We start from the raw sequence: 20045 nt of genomic DNA, 5'->3' as shown, positions 1-20045 counted from the left end.
GGACGGGCTCAAAAGTGACAGAGAAGCTAATGGGGATTCTAACTTATGGCAGTTCTTCGCAGTTTGATACCTCGGCTCAGTTTCTGCACCGTGGTGCTGCACAGAAGGACAGATCTTCTCTTGGGTGCTGCTGGGAATTGAGGGATTTGTGTTTCAGGCTGCTAAGAATTCTGTCTTTGTAAAATAAAACCACGGGTCATCGCACAGAAACAAAACCACCCACTGCAGAACAAAGCAGACAAAACCTAAATCCATGGTTAGCAGCGGAAAGGGAGGGGGTCAAGCTCTGGGGGTAGGCATGTTTCCTTCCCTGACTCAAACATGCCGGTGTAAAGTGGGGCAATTTTATTATTTGCCTAATATCAGTGCGCTTGGCGCTGTACAATTTACAACACAGAGCCAGACCCTGCCCTGTACAGACCAGCAACACAGATACATTGTGGATGGACACAACTGGACAATCCAGAAGCAATGACAATCCAGGGTGTTGTCTCCCTACACAACGCTATTTCTTAGCGTCAGAGGCCTTGGGAATTCCCCTTCCAACAGTGTATTCCTAGAGGATGCAGGGGGAAGGGCAAAGGAGGTGGGTCAATTTAACAGGGGAGGCAGCATCCGTGGATACCCAAAGGGCCTTTACCTCCTTCCTCCCTTACACAAACATTGTCTTTTCTACTCTGCCCCCCACTCCCCACAGGTGACCTATGGGGCTGGCCTGCAGCCAGTCAATCCCAGGTCTCAGAGCGCCGAGCAATCCTCCCGGCTCCAGCTAATTTCAACAGCAGCCACCAGCGGAATCCGTCCACTTCGGTCCCATCACCAGCAGGGCTCCAGCTTAGCTGGGAAACGCTATGGGAGGGAGAGAGACAGAGCGGGTAGGGCTGGAATGGATGCAGAGGTCGCGGGTCTTCGAAGGGAGTGGCCCCTGAGCGTGATGGAGGATGATGGAGGAGGAAGTCAGGAAGTTTAGCAGCGGCTCCATTCCACCCCTGCGCCCCACAGAAGCTAGCTCTGCAGAAGACAGAGGATGATGGGGGAAGAGCAAAGCTGATTTCGCCCTTTATGAATGGGCTGGATAGAAAGTTCAGCTCCGCCTCCTCTCCCAACCCACCTTGATGAGAAGGGGCTCCGTTCTGGGGAAGCTATTAACTGCAAAACCTTTATTTGGCAACCCAAGCACCCCTATTCCTCCCCTCCCTCCCCCACCCATTTAAGTTAAGTTATTTCCACTGTCCAAAGGAATTCTGGTCCTCATGGCTGTGTATATAGATTTGATGGGCTGGGAGGCTGGGAAATGCCAGCATAGGAAGGGTTAAGAGAAATCTCAGCCTGACTGTGTGTTTCAGGTCTCGGACCATCGAGTCAACTTCGGGGCCTTGAGCCTGGTTCCGACTGCACCGACACCCAGGTTACCACACTGACTTCAGTGGGACGGCTCTCGTTAGCCTCCCGTGCAACGGGGGAGAACAGACACTGGCTTGCAGCGTTTGACATCTCAGCTCCAGGGGTGCCTCGAAGTCTGGAATCATAGACCAGGGTCCAGTCCGTGCCTCACTTTCCCGCCCTCCTCCCCAGAAAGGATGCTAGGAATTCTACCGCTAGATGCCCACAGTACGTGCCTCGGGAGAGCATATGGAGTCTTGCCTCATTAAACCGAGTGGGCTCTGGAATACATGCCTGATGGCACCAGCTCTGATAAACTGCTCTGTCTGGAAGGACATTTGGGCATCACGGTCACGTGACCAGTTGTCAAGATGCAGAGATTCCAGCGGTTCCCTCACAGGGACGACCCTAGAGAGACTGCATCTCCAGAGAGTGACCATGGTGCACTGGCTCTGGAGTTTTGATCTGTCATGATGCTGGAAGGGTTAACTCCATCAGCTAACCTGGGACTCGGCCCTCTCCCTCCGTCAACGCCCTTGGTGCCGGGGGGATAATTCTGCACCCTGCCTCGGTGCCCCCCGCCCCGTCCTTTTCCGGGGACAGCAATGGGAATCCAGCCTCCCCAGCAGCACAAGGCATCTCCACCACCTCTGCTGTGCCCGGCAGCCAGAGGGCTGGCTGGGAAGGCAGCGATGAGCAACACCAGGCTACATACCCAGTTCCTGGGGCAAAGCTGCTCACATCCACACTGCTCCCAAACCCTGGTGGGTCGTCCAGGATTCAGGGCCGAATCCTGCTCTCGCTTGCCCTCAACAGACACCGAGGTGATTGACCTTCAGAGCCCTGCATACTCCTCTGCTCTCGGATGAGTTGACTGCTAGATGGCAGGGACCACCCTTTCCCCTCCCCACACAGCACTCAGTCTGTGGTCACCCGTGTGGGGCGGCACCTACCTGAAGGATGGGAGAATGCTGTCATAGTAACACCAGGTGGCGGTCAGGTAGGCTCGGCTCACGTCTGTCGAATACAGGCGCCAGGCTGCCTGCACCAGGGAGAGAGGGATGGTGCGGCAGACATGGCACAACTGGTCGTGTCCATGGAGGAGACGCCAGGAACTGGCAGTGCAGGGAGAGGTGCTGTTGGCAGGACCGAGGGGCACTGGGAGGGTGGTGCCAAGGGATGCTAAGGGATCAGTGGATGAGTGAACGGGGAACCCAGGACTGGAATAGTTGTGAATGCTGCAGGGTCAGGCCAGAGGTGGCTGGGCACAGCTGTGCACGTGGGAGCTTGCTGTGCCCTGCTCTATGACTCGGGGTTGAGGTCTGAGGCTGCAGGCAGGAGTTCTCATCCTGGCATCTCAAAGCAGCTTTGTCCTGAGCTGCGCTTGCCCCCACAGGCCCTCTGAGGGCATCAAAATTCACTTCCAGTTCCACCCCCGCCCTGGAACAGACCCCGGTGGGGGGATCCAATTCTGCCTGAGCAGCAAACAGCAGCCGCAGGCCGTGAGTCAGCACCTCTTGCTGCCACCTGGAGCCCATTGATCCACCCCCCCACATTCCTGCGGGGGTGCATCGGGTGCATTAGCACCCCCTGTCCTTGGACGGTGCACATGCCTCTTCCCCAGCCAGACGCCCAGGCTGCGGGCTGGGGAACGGTCAAACAGGCTCAGAGCTGATCGGAGGGGAGCACAGGAAAGAAGGGTGTGGGGGGGATCCCCCTGGTCATTAAAATACTAGGGTTGGGCAAATGCTGCTCACTCCCTGGTGCACCGCGGGGCCAGCTAGGAAAGCAGTCAGCGGGAAGCTCTCCACTGCTTCGCTGGGGATGAGGTGGGGACAGCACGGGGCCTAGCCCCCCCCCAGCAGCTCCGCCTGCGCCAGACATGCTGACGTGAAACTGGCGTAGCTGGAGTGGAGAACCCAGCTTTCTGCTCTTCTCACCCACACCCCCACACCTTCCTGTTTCAAGCTTTTCTCCCCAGGCTAGCCTCTCGCTGAGGCTTCAGGTAACACTCCCAAGAAGCTGGTGCCATTAATTAAGGAGCGATCACAATGGGGAGCCTTATCGGAGACCTCGCGGCCTCCCATCTGCACCCACGGCACATCCGTGCCTGATGAATGCCGGACAGCAATGGCCAGAGTTATTGGGGTGGGGGGGTTGCCGCGTGTCCTGGCGATTGCTTTGTATTGCAGGGGACGGGCAGGTGGGGGCCTTTGTCTCACCCCATGCCCAACTCCATTAATTAACGTCAGGCTTTTTCCTTCCCCGCCGCCAAGATGAAAGGAGGAGCAAGGCTGCATTCAGAGGGCCGGGGAGCTGTGAAAGCCAGGGCCAACTGACTGGCTGGCAGCTGCAGATAGACCAGGGGCACCGGGGGCTTCCTTTTGTGCGCCTGTTCTCTGAACTGGGGAGATAAGGAAGGATTCTGAAGTTTCACTTCTCTAGCAAGCTGATCTAGACAAGGGGACTGATTTGCCAGGGCCCCCCTCCGCAAGCTCGGGGGCTCGGCTACAGGCTACCTCGCCAAGGTACATGTCAGATGTGCTGAAGCGTGCAAATCCGGACGGAGGGGCCCTGGCAGAGCTGTGCGCATGGAGAGCCCAAGGCTGGAAGAGCAGGGGGGCTGCAGATTAAGGTGTATCTGCAGAGCCGTACCTTCCGGAGCAGAAAAGGGGGGGGGGGGAATGACGGGTATCTGCAGAGTGGGGAGGCACCAGGTTGGGATAGCAGGCAGTGCTGGGCTGAATGTTCAGATTGAGGGGCATTGGCACAATTGTGTTTATATGGGGGAGCCGAAATCTGCAATCGCAGAGGGTCCAGGCTGCATGTGCGGATCGAGGGGCATTGGCAGAGCTGTACGGGGGAGCTGAGGGGCAACCTGCAGGCTGAGCTAGCGGGCCATCAGCAGAGCTGTGTAGTGACTCCAGACCAAGGTGGAGGGTGGGGTTTCCCCAGGGAGAGGCGCAGGCGTCCTGCGGTACCTGGATCAGGTTCGCTGCCGGCATCCGCCTCTTCTCAAAGTGTTTCTGGCGATGCTGCTCCTGGACTTTCAGGGCAAAGCCGGAGCCCAGAATGCCCTGCAGGAGAAAGGGGCCAGCATGCGTGAAATGGGATGGAGAACCTGCCTGGCCCCGTGCGGCAGCTGGACAAACTGCCCCGACACAGTCTGATCCCTACAGACCTGCGGGGTCCTAAGGAAGCATCCATCTGTCATCCCAGCATGAACACAGACTGCTCAGAGTCTGTGGGAGGAGAAGGACTCCAAACTTGCCAACGCCCCCCATCTGGCTAGCAGGACAATCCACTCTTTGGGAGGGAGCAAAGATGCCCCCCAAAACTAGGACTCTGTTGGCTCTGCCAGACCCTCTCTCCTCCCCCAGGGGCCTGGCAGCTCCAGAGATCAGCGAGGAGCCAGCAGTCCCTAGCTGGAGACATTGGGGCAGGGTGGGGTATTGGGTGCCACCATTCTGTCTGGCATTGCTCTTCTCTTGAGGGACGGGAGGAAGAGAGAGAAGGAGAGAAAGGAAGGAGGAGGGGAAAAGGGACAAAAAGAGAAAGAGAAAAGAGAAAGGAAGAGAGAAAAGAAAAGAAGGAAAGTGAAAAGAAAATGAAGGCGGAGAATGACCAATGACATCTCTAGGGCAGGGTCTATTCTGGAGTCTCAGCCACTGGGCAGGGTCCCTTTAAGGAGCACTGGAGGGTAGGGGGTACTTCCAGCTGTCTGCCCTCCCCAGGGCACCCCCGACTGCCAGCATGAGCAACTAGGGACCCAGAGGCCTGGCTCTCCCCCCTCCCTCGGCAGCGCCAGGCATTACCGGGATGCCGCGAGGGGCTACTCACAGCAGGCAGAGCGAAGAAGGAGATACCCAGGAGCGCGAAGCCGGCCGCCAGCACCCTGCCCAGCCACGTATTGGGGGTCTTGTCCCCGTAGCCGATGGTGGTGAGCGTGATCTGCAGGGGGAGAGAACACAGAGAGGCCTTGACGGAGCTCTCCTCGCCCCGCCCCCCACCCAGCCCGCACCGCGCCCCCCCCCAGTGGGAGCGGGGCTCTGTAGCCGCACTTACTGTGCCCCACCACAGCGAGTCAGCGTAGGTGGCGAACTCCGTGTTGGCGTCTTTCTCGGCCAGGTAGACGAGGAAGGAGGCGAAGATGAGCACCAGGAAGCCGATGTACCAGGCTGTGATCAGCTCCTGCCAAGGGCAGGTGGGGAGGGTAGGGGAGGAAAGCCAAGATGGGGTGGGGGTGAAGGCCCAAAACACGACACAGCACAATGCAACGTCCCCTCTGCAGAGCGCCCGGGATGCCGCCCCAGCCGGAGCTGAGCACTTGCTACCGGCAAAGGGGCAGAGAGGCGCCACCGGCAGGGAGCTACTCACACGCAGCAGCAGCTGCAGAGGAGAAGGCTCTTGCGCATGCATGGAGAGGCCGCCGGCACTAAGTGACTGGAGGGGAACGTTCCACGTGGTTGACTGGGGCGAGGCCATGGGCGTCTGGGTCGGTTCCAAAAGGAACGGGGAGACATAGGAGGTTAACAGGGGAAGAGCGGAAGGACGGCTCAGTGGTGAGGGTGCCCTCCTAGGACTAGGGCGGACCGCTGGGTTCAAGTCCCTGCTCTACCATAGATGCCCCTGTGCAATCTTGGACAAGTCACGCTGTGCCTCAGTTTCCTCATCTGGACGATGGAGATCATAGCCCCACTGTGAGGTTAAATACATTCAAGCCTGCGAGGTGCTCAGATACTAGCGACGGGGGCCAATAGAAGGAGCCAGGCCCGACCTATTTGCACTGTACAGGGGAACGGCAATGGCCACAACAAAGCACGGGGGAGGACTGCACTAGCAGGGGTGCTGCAGGTCAGGGTGATGGGGAGCCCTGGGCAGAGCAGGGGACTCTCGGCCAGGATTGAGCGGCAGGGGCAAAGCTGGAAGCACCAGTCCACACTGTGCCCGGCTCTGCCCTGTCTCTTTTACTACCGCCTGCCTCCCGTGGCGCCGATGCTGAAACCCAGCCCCACCCCCGGGCCAGCGCCCTCCTCCAGCTCACCTTGCTGTGGGCATAGACCACTGAGCCCAGCAGCTTCCAGGTGCCCCCCCTGCGGTCCATGCGCACCATCCGCAGGATCTGGAGGAAGCGCATGCTGCGCAGTGCCGAGGTGGCGAAGATGTTCCCCTGTGTGCCGGCGGCGATAACGGCCAGCGAGGCGATGAACACGATGAAATCTGCGACCCAGAGCACAGGGAGACGGGGGAGAGGTTAGCTGGCTAGCAGGGAGGCAGGAACGGGGAGGGGGTAGCTGGTTAGCAGGGTGGCAGGGACAGGGAGGGGGTAGCTGGCTAGCAGGGTGGCGGGAACGGGGGAGAGGGTAGCTGGCTAGCAGGGTGGCAGGGATGGGGACGGAGTAGCTGGCTAGCAGGGACGGGGAGGGGGTAGCTGGCTAGCAGGGTGACGGGAACGGGTGAGAGGTTAGCTGGCTAGCAGGGTGGCGGGGATGGGGAGGGGGTAGCTGGCTAGCAGGGTGGCAGGAACGGGGAGGGAGTAGCTGCCTAGCAGGGTGGCGGGAACAGGGGAGAGGTTAGCTGGCTAGCAGGGTGGCGGGAACAGGGGCGAGGTTAGCTGGCTAGCAGGGTGGCGGGGACGGGGAGGGGGTAGCTGCCTAGCAGGGTGGCGGGAACAGGGGAGAGGTTAGCTGGCTAGCAGGGTGGCGGGAACAGGGGAGAGGTTAGCTGGCTAGCAGGGTGGCGGGGACGGGGAGGGGGTAGCTGGCTAGCAGGGTGGCGGGGACGGGGAGGGGGTAGCTGGCTAGCACGGACGGGGAGGGGGTAGCTGGCTAGCAGGGTGGCAAGGACGGGGAGAGGGTAGCTGGCTAGCAGGGTGGTGGGAATGGGGGAGAGGTTAGCTGGCTAGCAGGGTGGCAGGGATGGGGAGGGGGTAGCTGGTTAGCAGGGTGGCAGGAACGGGGGAGAGGTTAGCTGGCTAGCAGGGTGGCAGGGACGGGGGGAAGGGGTAGCTGGCTAGCGGGTATTGTGGTTCTAGGGATGTAACCTTTACCCCCTTCAAATGCAGGTGGTTGGAACTGTGGGAAAAACAAGCCTCGAGATCCCCACTCACCAGCAAAACCAACCTGTGCTCCCCGCCCCCAGTTACACCTCTCTGGGGGAGCCAGCCCCAATACCCCTCCCCACTCACTAGCAGAGCCAGCCATAACCTCCCCCTCGAGCTGATAGCACAAGCCATGGACCCCCATCCCTGGCAATTAAAACATCCCTATTTTCCATCCCCAGTGCTGACAACCTCCCTTTGAGGGCAGTGCAACAAACCTCGCCCAGATCGCGTCCAGTTTGCAGACACACACACACAAAGGATCCTGGCTTTGCCCAGCACGGGATACATCCCACCCCACCTGCCTAGGAGCTCGCATGGGTCTCATCCCCAGAGCATCACATCTGCCAAGGACACATCTCCCCGGACCGGCTTCTGAGCACTCCTGGAACAGGCTAGCAGTGGGGGGAAAGTCTATCACTGGTCCCTCCCCCTTCATGTCCCCTGAGGTTTCCATTCTCCCCAGACTGGCCCTACATGGCCGTCTGCCCTTTGCAAGTGGGTCAGTCTCCGAGAGCCCGGACTGCACAGCTGATAATACCCCAGAGTGAGGGGAAAGGCCACTGGGTCAGTCAAGATTATCCTCCTTGGCTGGTCCCCTCGCCCTGGCCACTTACGGTAGGAGAGTGTCACAGTGATGGTGGTGCGGCTACAACCCTACAGCAGGAGGCAGTCAATGCCTCGCTCTAGTCTCTGGGCTGGAAGAGCTCTCTCCACCATCCACCGGGCGTTTTGGGGAGGGGGACCATCCCGCTGCCCTCTTCGGAAGTTCTCCACTTTTGCAATTCCCTCCCCCTCCGGATGTGACCTGGTGTCCCTCTAATCGCATTGATCAAAGCCACAGACCCTTCCCTGCCTGCCCAGGGCTAGCCATCGCCCCCAAATAGCGACCAGCGCCACCCCAAAGGGGCATGGATGGCGCAGGAACGGAAACCCCCCTGCCTCAAGCCCACTTCAAAGTGAAATCTAAGCCCCGGTCGGATCCTAGAACCCCTGCTCTTCTCTGGAACTCGGCCCGACCCAGACCCGCTGCCAGCTCCTGAAACGCTGGGATCAGGCCCAGGAGGCACAGAGAAAAGGCTTCACCCCACCCTCAGCCGGTCCTGTCCGGAGAAGTACCCACATCAGGTCCTTCCCCAAACAGCGGCCTGGGTTCCAGCTGCTCTGAGGTCTCCCCCCACCCCATCACTGAGCAGGACACTCGGACGCAGCGTGAAACAGGGTGCATCGGGCGGCTTCCCTCACCCGCACCTACCTATTACGCAGAAGGGTTTCCGGGCAAAGCGGAACCGCCCCTGCCAGCCCCGGTAACGGCAGCAGCAGCCAGCTGCCCAGATGCGGATGATGTACTCCATGCCGAACACCACAATCATGACAAACTCCTGCCGGAGTGGGGGTGGGAGGACAGAGAGAGAGAGAGAGAGACTGGGTTGGTTAATCTGGGAGGGCCCGGAGTGCAGCTGCCTGTAAAAGCCTCTGGGACTGTGTGTGAACCTTCATTTGAGTCACGCCTGAGGGGGTCAGCTGGCTCCTCATTCCCTTTGCAGAGAGGCATCCTCCAGGTGACCCCTGCCTGGCTAGACAAACCTGCACAGACCTTGCAGCCAGAAACAGGAGCCTGCAGAGGGCAGAGGGACCTGGGGACCTGCCTCCTAAGTATAAAATCCCTTCCCTTTCCGTCCTAGGGCCAGCCCTGCCAGCCCCACTGGCCCCATGTTTGCAGCAAAGGCTCTCGTGGGTGCTTGCTGCAAGGCTCGGTGCTGGATTCAAGTCACCCCCACCCGGGCGGTTCTCAGGCACCCTCAGCACGAGCGTGGACTGAAATCAGCTGTGGAGCAGGCAGTTCTCCCAGGGACTCCACGGGGCTAATGCTGGATAATGGAACCCCCGATAATGGATCCTCTCGTTAGAACATCTCTGGGCTGGCTGGAGGGAGCTGGAAACGTGACCAGAGCAAAACTGCTGATCCGATTGCAGAGGGGCCTCCGGTTCGCTCTTGAGCGATAAGTGTTGAGAACACGGGGGCAGGTTTCCGTCTCTCCCCTGGGGCAGAGGCTACACTAGACAATCCAAGGTGATGGGGATGAAGGAATTGCACCCAGCCCTGGAGGATCTAGATGCCGGGATCCTGCCTCGTTTGACATCATGAGCCTAGATCATCCTTGCCTGCACCCCGTGGTCATTCATGCTACCTAGCAGGGACATTGGAACAATTGGTACAGTGCGGGTGCCGAGAGCCATTGAACCAAACTGTAAACCCTGGATATAATGGAAACCACTTCAAGCCAGGGGTGCTGCTGCACCCCCTGCACCCCTAGTTCCAGCACCTATGCCACCAGGGTACGTCTACACTGCAATAAAACACCCACGGCAACTTGGGCTCAGGTGCAGGGCTACAAATTGCGACGTAGACATTCAGGCTCGGGCCGGAGCCCAGGCTCTGAAGCCCTGCAAGCGGGGTGGATCTCAGATCCCGGGCTGCAGCCCGAGCCCAAATGTCTACACTGTGATTTTTAGCCCCTCCGCCCGAGCCCCGTGAGCTGACCCAGGCTCTGCGACTCGGTGCTTCGGGTTTCTTCGCGCCGTGTAGACGTGCTCCAAGAAGTGGCGGCAGAACACCAGCCTTCGCCGAGATAAGACGCGCAGTCCTCTAACGCCGCACCAGCAACCGGGAGACCCACTGATGGGACGTTAACCATTGCGCCATCTCACCGGGCTCGGGACAGGTGGCAAAGGCAGTGGTGTTTTGTCTGTAACAACCCTCTCGTCACTGGGACCATCAGCGACAAGAGACCGTGAGGCAAACGCCAGTGTAGACAAGGGAGGTGCGTGCATGAGTGTGTCCTAGACATTTTCCCAGCCAGGCAGGTAACTCACCTGTGCGAGTTACACCAGGAAGGAAAGCCAGGTTAAAACTGATCAGGTAAGAGCATCCACATGCAAAGTTGCACAGATTTTTTTATCACCCCTGGAGCTAAACTGGTGCAATCGCTGTGTGTAGGAGAGACCTACGTTCCCCACCCTCACAGCTGGCCTCAGTTCACATCCACTCCTGCTGGCCTCTCGGAGGAAGCGTGTGAATGGGACATGAAAGAATTCCCTAAGCCACTGTGGCTTTAGCCCAGGTGTGAGAAAAGGGGGAAACTGGGAGCACACGGCTAGCTAGGAGATAAGAATAGAGGGGCTTATGAAGTCCCCTCCTTACCAGGGCCCAACCTCAAACCCACGCCAATCAATGCAACGATTCCCATGGACTTCACTGGATTTTGGCTTAGGTCCTTAGGAAACCAGAGCTTCAATGCTGAGCAGCTAAGCAAACGGCTTCACGCCTCCCTGTTCACCGGGAAAGTCAAGGAGACGAGCCAGGAGCCCTCAACTGCGGAGCTTTTGGGAGCTGCCCTGCTCCTCCTGCATGTGCCCAGCTTAAATATATGTGGGTAATTTTCTTCCACTGTCAGCATTGTACTGCTTTGCCTCCTACCTTTTGTACACTCCAGCCCCTATTTTGCTTACTAGCGAGAAAGTCACAAGGACCTTCCTAATTTAGTCTCCATCACAGTCGGGAGAAATCCAGTGTCAGCTGTTTCTGACAGTTCGGGGGAAAGTTGCTTTTTTTAGGTTTCTTTCCCCCTCCCTTTCCAGTTGTTTTTTTTTTTGCATGTCCATACATTTGGCTATAGGCTTCCCAGACACATTCCACTGGAGCGTCTCCATTTAAAAATCCTCCAGAAGATTGTGCAGCTCTGCTGCGCTGCTTTTGCATTTATTGCAACAGTGAATCACTCCTGCAAACCTCTCGCAGCAATGAGAGCCGTGGCAGATTGGCCTAATGGAGGAGGCTGCAGAGTGGGTTCTCTTGGGTTCGAGCCTCAGTTGTGCCACAGATCTTGGGCAAACCAGGTCACTTGTAATTCACCTGTGCAAGTTACACCAGGAAGGAAAGCCAGGTTAAAACTGATCTGGTAAGAGCGTCCACATGCAAAGTTGCACAGATTTTATATCACCCCTGGAGCTAAACTGGTGCAATCACTGCGTGTAGGAGAGACCTACGTTCCCCTCCTGTATGCTGACGCTAGCCTCAGTTCACATCCACTCCTAATGAGAGATGACAGAATTCCCTAGGGCATCATGGCTACAGCCCTGGTGTGAAAACTGGGAAGACACGACTCGTTAGGAGATAAGACTAGAGAGGTTTATAAAGTCCCCTCCTTACCAGGATGAACAGACATTGGTTGGCTAGTTTCTGATGCTCTGGGATGGTGGAGAACACGGACAGCACCAAACAACTGAAGACTAGGAGGAATCTGAAAAAACAAATGATTGGAGCAGATTAGCAGGCATCGATCCAGCAGCCTGGCGGTACAGCAGGTGCCGTGAGCCCATCTGGATGGGTGAGACGCACTCCATTCCAGCCCCTGGTGCCCACCATCGCTGCCAGCTTCCCAGGATCAGCTGGGATGCAGCCATGCCCAGACCTTACCCTGCTCTGCATTCATTCTGGGGCGACTGGATACTGCTGCGGGAGAGGGAGGGCATTCTGGCATTTCAGGCAGATGCAAACAGCCCAGACACCCTGCCTAATCACGAGTCCCACATGGGGACCAGCTATCCCAAATGCCCAGCCGGTACCAAGTATGCCAGAACCAGCTGCATCGTCCAGCCAGACTTTGGTAACACCTGCAAGACCAGGAGCGTGCGGGGAGCTCGTCCCGAATTAGACCCAGGACGGCAGAGGCTTAATGAAATCACTAGCACATAGCAGCACCCGCGTAAGACTGGCAGGGTCTTTGCCTGCCAACAGCACGGCTTCTGGAGCTGAGCACGGGCAAAATCAGTGGGGTATAATCTGACATCTCGATTCCAGTTCAGAACCTACACAGTGTTTCTTCCTGCCAGGAGCCCTGCTCAGGACCCCAGGGATCGAGAGACCTGACCCCTGGCCTGGCTTGCTCCAGCTCCAGCACATGGCAGCATCATTCTACCTTCGCACCCACAGTAAGGCGCCCGCCAAAGGCACGCATGACCAGGGCTGGAATAAGGACCTCAAGGGCAAGCTACCAAAGCTGTCCATATAAACAGCAGCTTCCCCACTCAAGGGGAAGGTGCTGAGGGATAACAGCAAGGGACAGGTGCTGTAGGTGATTTGGGTGCTGGGGGGGCGGGTGAATACTGGCTCAGAAGGGTTAAAGGCTTCACTTCTTTCGTTCTACAGGGCGTGAGGAAGGAGGAGGGAATTTCAACCCCAAACGCTATTCTGAGCCGCAAGGTTTTACTATCCTTCGACAAGATACCGTGATTGGAAGCTGTCTGGGGCCGGGACTGTCTTTCGCTCTGTGTTTGTGCAGGCCTGAGCATGGTCCATGCTTGACACTACGTCAGTGCAAAGAATAAAATCATCATCGTACGAGACAGGTTTCCCCAGCAAAACTTTAACAAACCGGATTGACCTGCAGGGGACACATGTGGCCCCGAGATGGCAGCAGAGAACAGGGGAGCTAGCGGGCCGCAGGGGGAAAACAGGAGGCTGCTTCCGAAAGCTACAGCAGATGGGTGGAGGGAGCCGGGCCGGGGGTGCGGGGTGCTGCTCAGGTACGGAGCCAGAGCTCAAATCAAGGGAACATGGAGAGATTCAGTTCGGCCTCTTCCGAGGAACCTGGGTGGGGCACGAGGCACCAAGACATGCTCCAGATGTAACTGGGAGGAGTGGTAGATACGCTGGAGGGGAGGGATAGGATACAGAAGGACCTAGACAAATTGGAGGATTGGGCCAAAAGAAATCTGATGAGGTTCAATAAGGATAAGTGCAGGGTCCTGCACTTAGGACGGAAGAACCCAATGCACAGCTACAGACTAGGGACCGAATGGCTAGGCAGCAGTTCTGCGGAAAAGGACCTAGGGGTGACAGTGGACGAGAAGCTGGATATGAGTCAGCAGTGTGCCCTTGTTGCCAAGAAGGCCAATGGCATTTTGGGATGTATAAGTAGGGGCATAGCGAGCAGATCGAGGGACGTGATCGTTCCCCTCTATTCGACATTGGTGAGGCCTCATCTGGAGTACTGTGTCCAGTTTTGGGCCCCACACTTCAAGAAGGATGTGGATAAATTGGAGAGAGTCCAGCGAAGGACAACAAAAATGATTAGGGGGCTGGAACACATGAGTTATGAGGAGAGGCTGAGGGAGCTGGGATTGTTTAGCCTGCAGAAGAGAAGAATGAGGGGGGATTTGATAGCTGCTTTCAACTACCTGAAAGGGGGTTCCAAAGAGGATGGCTCTAGACTGTTCTCAATGGTATCAGATGACAGAACGAGGAGTAATGGTCTCAAGCTGCAGTGGGGGAGGTTTAGATTGGATATTAGGAAAAACTTTTTCACTAAGAGGGTGGTGAAACACTGGAATGCGTTACCTAGGGAGGTGGTAGAATCTCCTTCCTTAGAGGTTTTTAAGGTCAGGCTTGACAAAGCCCTGGCTGGGATGATTTAACTGGGAATTGGTCCTGCTTCGAGCAGGGGGTTGGACTAGATGACCTTCTGGGGTCCCTTCCAACCCTTATATTCTATGATTCTATGATTCTATGTTCTGTTCTGTTCTCGGGTAACTCAACTGTGGCTTCCTTTTCCAATCTGAAACATGCCCTGGGCCTAGCCCAGGAGAGCAAGGACCTAATGAAGACAGAAGTGGGAAAGGCCCATTCACTCCCGTAGTCCTTCCTCGGGGCTAGCCCAGAATCATTCCCCGCAACGCATTCTCCAGGCTACAGGGTCTCGAAAGGTGCGGGGGGGGGGGGGGGGGGGGAATTTTCCATCATTGCCTTTGGGACACTGCACCCGGCAGCTGGATTCAGCCTGGATTTCCCCCTTCAGAACATGTCAGACCAGCCGCCCCGTCTAGCCCTCCCTGGTCAACTCTTCCACCCCCGTCAAACTGCAGCGGACAGTCCGATGCATATCTTACAATACACCTATTACCATGGGATGCGGGGGGTTGTGTTTGGGGTGGGGGGGAAATCTGGTTTCCAAACAGTGATTCAGGGCCACGCTCAGAGCAGATGTAAGCAGCCGCAGCTCTGCCAAAGGGAGGAGGCCCCTGTTTCCATCAGCTCTAGGTATGAGCACGAGCAAAACCAGGGCTGGGAAGGCAGCATAAGCCCGTGAAATGCTCAAGCTCGCCATTGTGCAGTCCCAGCATTTCTGCTTTCCCTTTCCCCGTTGTGGGGACCAGAGCTCCATACATCCTGAGCGTTACGCAAGGAGAAGCTCAGCCCTTAAACACTGGGGCCTGGGGGCCTTTTCATCCTAAATGTGGAGTCCTAGCCCGGTGGCAGCCTTCAGCTGCCCCTTAGATCTCGATTTGCCTTTCTAGGACTCCTTCCCCCATGGGGCTACCGAGACACACACTGTCCCATGAGCGAGGGAGAGAACTTTAGCCGGGAGGGTGGGGGGAATAGGGGACGGAGCTAGGGTGTCCCTTCCTTTCACTGATTGAAAGCGTAGCATCTTTCCACCGGAATCACGCTTTGCATTTTCTAGAGCACTGTCGGGGGTGGGGGGAGGGGTGCTTTATGAACATTAATTAAGCTTCACAAACTGCCCTGCACTGCGGATAAACATGATCCTGGTTTTACAGAAAGGCCAAGGCATGGGCAGGGAAAGGACTTCACACAATGGATCCAGAGCACACAACAGAACTGAGCAGTCCTGACTCCCAGTTCCCTGCGCTAACCCCGAGACAAAACTCCCTCCCCCGAGCTGGGGAAAGAACACAGGAGCCTCACCTCCCAGTCCCTTTCTCTTACCCCTAGACCACATTCCCATCCCAAACCTGGGGAAAGAACCCAGGAGTCCGGAGTCTCTTGCCATACCCCTAGACACCACTAGCTGTAAACTAAAAGTTCTCCAAAGTAGTTTACGTTTAACACAAAGACAAATCCCACATCTTTTTAACTTCCTGAAGCTGCATTTGCCCTGCAGTCGCTCACCCTGGGTCTCCGTGGTCTCAGTCCCACACTCACTGAGCAGACTAACACTAAACAGCCTGGGGAATCCCTAAGTCAGGGGTCGGCCACCTTTCAGAAGTGGTGTGCCGAGACTGAATGCATCCGATGAAGTGAGCTGTAGCTCACGAAAGCTTAGGCTCAAATAAATTGGTTAGTCTCTAAGGTGCCACAAGTCCTCCATTTATTCACCCTAATTTAAGGTTGCACGTGCCAGTCATACTTTTTAACGTTTTTAGAAGGTCTCTTTCTATAAGTCTATAATATATAACTAAGCTATTGTTGTACGTAAACAAGGTTTTTAAAATGTTTAAGAAGCTTCATTTAAAATTAAATTAAAATGTGGAGCCCCCCGGACCGGTGGCCAGGACCCAGGCAGCGTGAGTGTGACGAAGTGACTCAGCAGGGAGGGGGGAGTGTTGATCTGGGAATGTGCCCTGGGGATGGGAGACCTGAGAGCCTGTCACCTGAGCCAGGAGGGGGAGGGGGAGGTAACACCTCTGCCCGGGAATGTGAACAGAGGCTGCAGCAGGGAACCTGCTGGGTGGGGTTAGTTGGCAGTTTGGGAGGCTGGGGAGAGGAACACAGGGAACCCCAGGGCTGGGGTCTAAGCTCCCTGCTCCCCCAGAAGGACGTGATCGAGGGGTCCTGGTTGTACCCACAAGCTCTGTTGTGGACTGTGTTCCTGTTGTCCAATAAACCTTCTGTTTTACTGGCTGGCTGAGAGTCTCAGTGGATCCCAGGAAGAGGGGTGCAGGGCCTGGACTCCCCCACACTCCGCGACAACTGGTGGCAGCGGTGGGATCTACTGCACCCCGTGAACGGCGCTTCCTGCAGTAAGTGACTGGGGAACAGTAAAACGAAGGGGAATTGACGGGGACCAGGCGTGCTGAAGATTCAGAGAGAGACGGTTTCGGGGGGCGGCTAACCCCTGGGAATGTGTGACCAGAGAGAAAGACTTTTGCAGTAACAGGGTCCCCCGGGGGATTGCAGCGAGCGGTCCCAGGGGCGGAGGAGTCTGCAGCTCGACCCTGGCAAAGAGGTGGTGACCTCAAGAAGGACTGGCACACTAAGGGCTTTTCCTGGAAACCGTGGGAAGCTGCCCGGCCTGCGAGTGGCCAGCAGGGAGATGTACGCTAAACGCCTTAAGAGTGACCTGGTGGAGCTGTGCAGGCAGAGGGGGCTGCGCATCGGGAGGTCCACCAAGGAACAACTGATTGCCCAGTTGGAGGAGAGGGATCGCTTGGATGACCCGATCCCTGTCCCTGAGGGGAGCCGCCCGGCAGACGCAGCGTGGGCCCCGGGGCCTGACCGGGCTGGGAGGGGTCAGACTGCTGCCGAGGACATCCCGAGACCCTTCCTACCTATGCCTGGGGGAGGGGTTGGGGGAAGCCCAGCGAATACCGAGGGCACCCTGACCCCAGCACCCAGCAGGGGATCCTCCCGGCGGAGCTCCCCATCCCTGGAGCGGAGGCGGCTGGAATGGGAGAGGGAGATGAAAATGAGGGAGCTGGAGGATCATGAAAAACAACGTCAACATGAGGAGAAACAACGTCAACATGAGCAGGAGGAGAAGGAGAGGGAGCGTCAGGAGAAGGAGAGGGAACGTCAGGAGAAGGAGAAACAAAGACAGCATGAACTGGAGCTGGCCAGGCTGAAGAGCAGTGGGGCCCCGGCTGTGGTGAATGAGGGGGGACCCAAGACTGCAAGGAACTTTGATAAGTGCTTCCTGGCCCAGCGGAAGGAGGGGGAGGACATAGATAGCTTCCTGACGGCCTTTGAGAATGCCTGTGAGCTGCACAGGGTTGACCCTGCAGACAGGCTCCAGTTTCTCACCCCCTTACTGGACCCCAAAGCCGTGGAGGTGTACAGCCGGATGACAGGGCCGGAGGCAGGGGACTATGAACTGTTCAAACAGGCCCTGCTCCGTGAGTTTGGGCTGACCCCCGAGATGTACCGGAGAAGGTTCCGGAGTCAGCGTAAAACGCCTGAGGTCACCTACCTACAACTGGCCAACCGGATGCAGGGATATGCCCGCAAGTGGACAGCTGGAGCCCGAGCTAAAGAGGACCTGCTTGACCTAATTGTACTGGAGCAACTGTATGAACAGTGCCCTTCCGACCTGAGGCTGTGGTTGGTGGACAAAAAGCTCGAGAACCCCCAGCACGCAGGGCAGCTGGCCGACGAGTTTGTGAACAGTCGGTCAGGGGGTAGCCGGGAGGAGTCCCAAAAGAACAGGCCCCCCCCGATGCAGAGAGAGAGTCACCAGGGGGCCTCCCAGCGGGGAAATAGGGAGAACCCCCTCCCAAGGGGAACGCCTGGCGTCGGGCCCCTCCGACCCGCTCGAGGGGACCAACGTGACCTGAGCTGCTATCACTGTGGCCAGAGAGGCCACATACGGTCCCAGTGCCCTGGGCTCAGGGACAAACTGAGCAGACCCAACCTACCCAGGGTTAATTGGGTAGGGACCCAGCTGGACGAGGGGCAGACGACCCAGGAAAGGGGGTGTGACGAAGTGGGACTGTTCTTAATGTTTCCTCTGAATAGTGTGGGGGTGCCTCAGTTTCCCCTAGGCAGTTCTTAAGTATCTAGGTGGTGGGGTAAGGGTGTATGATCATTGCAGTGCCCTAGAGGGCATGTGTGTGCAGGAGTCTGGACACAGAGAATGGCCGACACCCTGTTTCCTGGCAACTGATGGCCTGGGCCCTTCCCCCCTGCAAGGTGAGAGCTGAAGGGTTGGAGAACAAAGGAATCAGGTGACCTCCTGGCCCGGGAAAGGAACAAAGCCCAGAGGAGGAGGGGCTGGAGGGGTTTTTCAGTTTGGGGCTGGCTGGGACATGGAGTGAAGTGCAGACGTGGTTGTCTGGCTCACTGCCCCCCAGAATGGACCCAGCTGAGGGGTCCCGTTCTCTGCACCTGCAAGCTCTGTTTTAGACCATGTTCCTGTCGTCTAATAAACCTTCTGTTTTACTGGCTGGCTGAGAGTCCCGTCTGACTGCGAAGTTGGGGTGCAGGACCCTCTGGCTTCCCCAGGAGCACCGCCTGAGCGGACTCGCTGTGGGAAGCGCACGGAGAGGCAGAGGATGCTGAATGCTCCGAGGTCAGACCCAGGAAGGTGGAAGCTGTGTGAGCTGTGTGTCCTGAAGACAGGCTGCTCACAGAAAGGCGACTACCCCAGAGTCCTGACTGACTTCATGGGGAGCAGTTCCAGAGCATCGCCCAGGAACTCCGTGACAACTGGTGGCAGCGGTGGGATCTACTGCACCCCGTGGATGGCGCTTCCTGCAGTAAGTGACTGGGGAGCAGTAACACGAAGGGGGATTGCCGAGGACCAGGCCTGCTGAAGGCTCAGAGAGGAGCGGTTTCGGGGGGCGGTTAACCCCTGGGAGTGTGTGACCAGCGAGAAGTACTGTGCAGTAATGGGGTCCCCCTGGGGACTGCAGTGAGCAGTCTCAGGGGCGGAGGAGTCTGCAGCTCGACCCTGGCAAAGAGGTGGTGACCTTGAGAAGGGCTGGCACACTAGGGGTTCTCCCTGGAAACCGTGGGGAGCTGAGAACACACGGGCCTGTGAGTCCACAACAACTTGGGAGGAGCGGAGTGATGGCCTGTCACCGTCTCCTTAAGAAGGACATTGTAACCCTGTGCAGAAAGAGAGGGTTGAGCATTGGAAAGTTCACCAAAGCAGAGTTAATCGTGCAGCTGGAGGAGGATGACCGCTCTAAGGAACAGATTCCTGACCCCAACTGGGGCTATAGCAGGATCTGGGAGCAGCTGAAGCGGGAGCCAGGCATCGCCAAGACTCCTGTCCCCGACCAGACGAGGGTCTTCATGATCGGGTTCCCCATCGGGGGATCGAGACGGACGGGATTGGAGCTGAGTCTGAGAGAGCAAGAGGACCGTGGGAGACAGCGAGAGCCCGAGAAAGAGCTGCAGAAGCAGCAGCAGCATGAACTGGCGGTGGTGGGGCGGAGAGGCCTAGGGGACCTCCCCGGGGTGAGTGGGGATAGATCCCGGGGGGCCAGTTCCGCAGGGAACCTCGAGACTAAATTGCTGCCCCTGGTTAAGGAGGGGGGGGGTGTGGATGCCCACCTCACTGCCTTTGAGCAGGCTGGCGATTGAACCAAGGGGACCCTGCGGAAAAGCCCCGGTGTCTAGCTCCCTTGCTGGGTCCCAAGGCCATAGACTCCGTCAGCCAGGTGGTTGGGGATGTGGACAGGCTCCCACTCCTGACCCCAACCTATATGTCTGTGTGGAGTTTCCTGGGGCCAGGCCCCCCGGACCTCCAGTGGGAGTAGAAGGTGATGGTCAATGGGGAGACATTCTTGGGGTGGCCAAAGGGCATGGGCTGCATAAACCTTCCCACATGCGGCCTGCGAGTGCTATCGACCACCCCTGACCTAAGGGAGGGCGTGAAACTGGAAGGGCCTGGTGTAACTCCTACCAAGGAATGGGAGAGATGCTGGGGCATCCATGGGAACGTTGGTGGCTTCGAACTTCCCCAGGTCACCGGCTAAAGTGACCCCGCTCAGTTCGATCTCGAAGGGGGGAGAGATGTGACGAAGTGGGACTGTT

At 57.6% G+C, this 20045-nt stretch overlaps 1 protein-coding gene across 5 annotated transcripts in view; it reads right to left on the bottom strand.

The window, feature by feature from the left end:
* The window catches only part of KCNQ4 (potassium voltage-gated channel subfamily Q member 4), an 88081-nt gene that overhangs the window by 23562 nt on the left and 44474 nt on the right, over positions 1-20045 (bottom strand). For 3 of the 5 annotated variants that reach the window (XM_075121257.1, XM_075121255.1, XM_075121256.1), the window contains exons 2-8: positions 11697-11787; positions 8739-8865; positions 6428-6603; positions 5449-5574; positions 5224-5361; positions 4365-4460; positions 2337-2425 (exon numbers count right to left, since the gene is read on the bottom strand). In XM_075121257.1, coding sequence (XP_074977358.1) covers positions 2337-2425; positions 4365-4460; positions 5224-5361; positions 5449-5574; positions 6428-6603; positions 8739-8856 — 743 coding nt within the window. In that variant the 5' untranslated portion in view covers positions 8857-8865; positions 11697-11787. The remainder of the gene's footprint in view (positions 1-2336; positions 2426-4364; positions 4461-5223; positions 5362-5448; positions 5575-6427; positions 6604-8738; positions 8866-11696; positions 11788-20045) is intronic. The other 2 variants (XM_048825694.2, XM_048825692.2) reach the window with 1 other exon arrangement.

Source organism: Caretta caretta, chromosome 19 (assembly GCF_965140235.1).
Source record: "Caretta caretta isolate rCarCar2 chromosome 19, rCarCar1.hap1, whole genome shotgun sequence".
NCBI classification, from domain to species: domain Eukaryota; kingdom Metazoa; phylum Chordata; order Testudines; family Cheloniidae; genus Caretta; species Caretta caretta.
The sequence above is the reverse complement of the archived record's forward strand: the minus strand, read 5'-3'. Positions and strand labels throughout refer to the sequence as shown.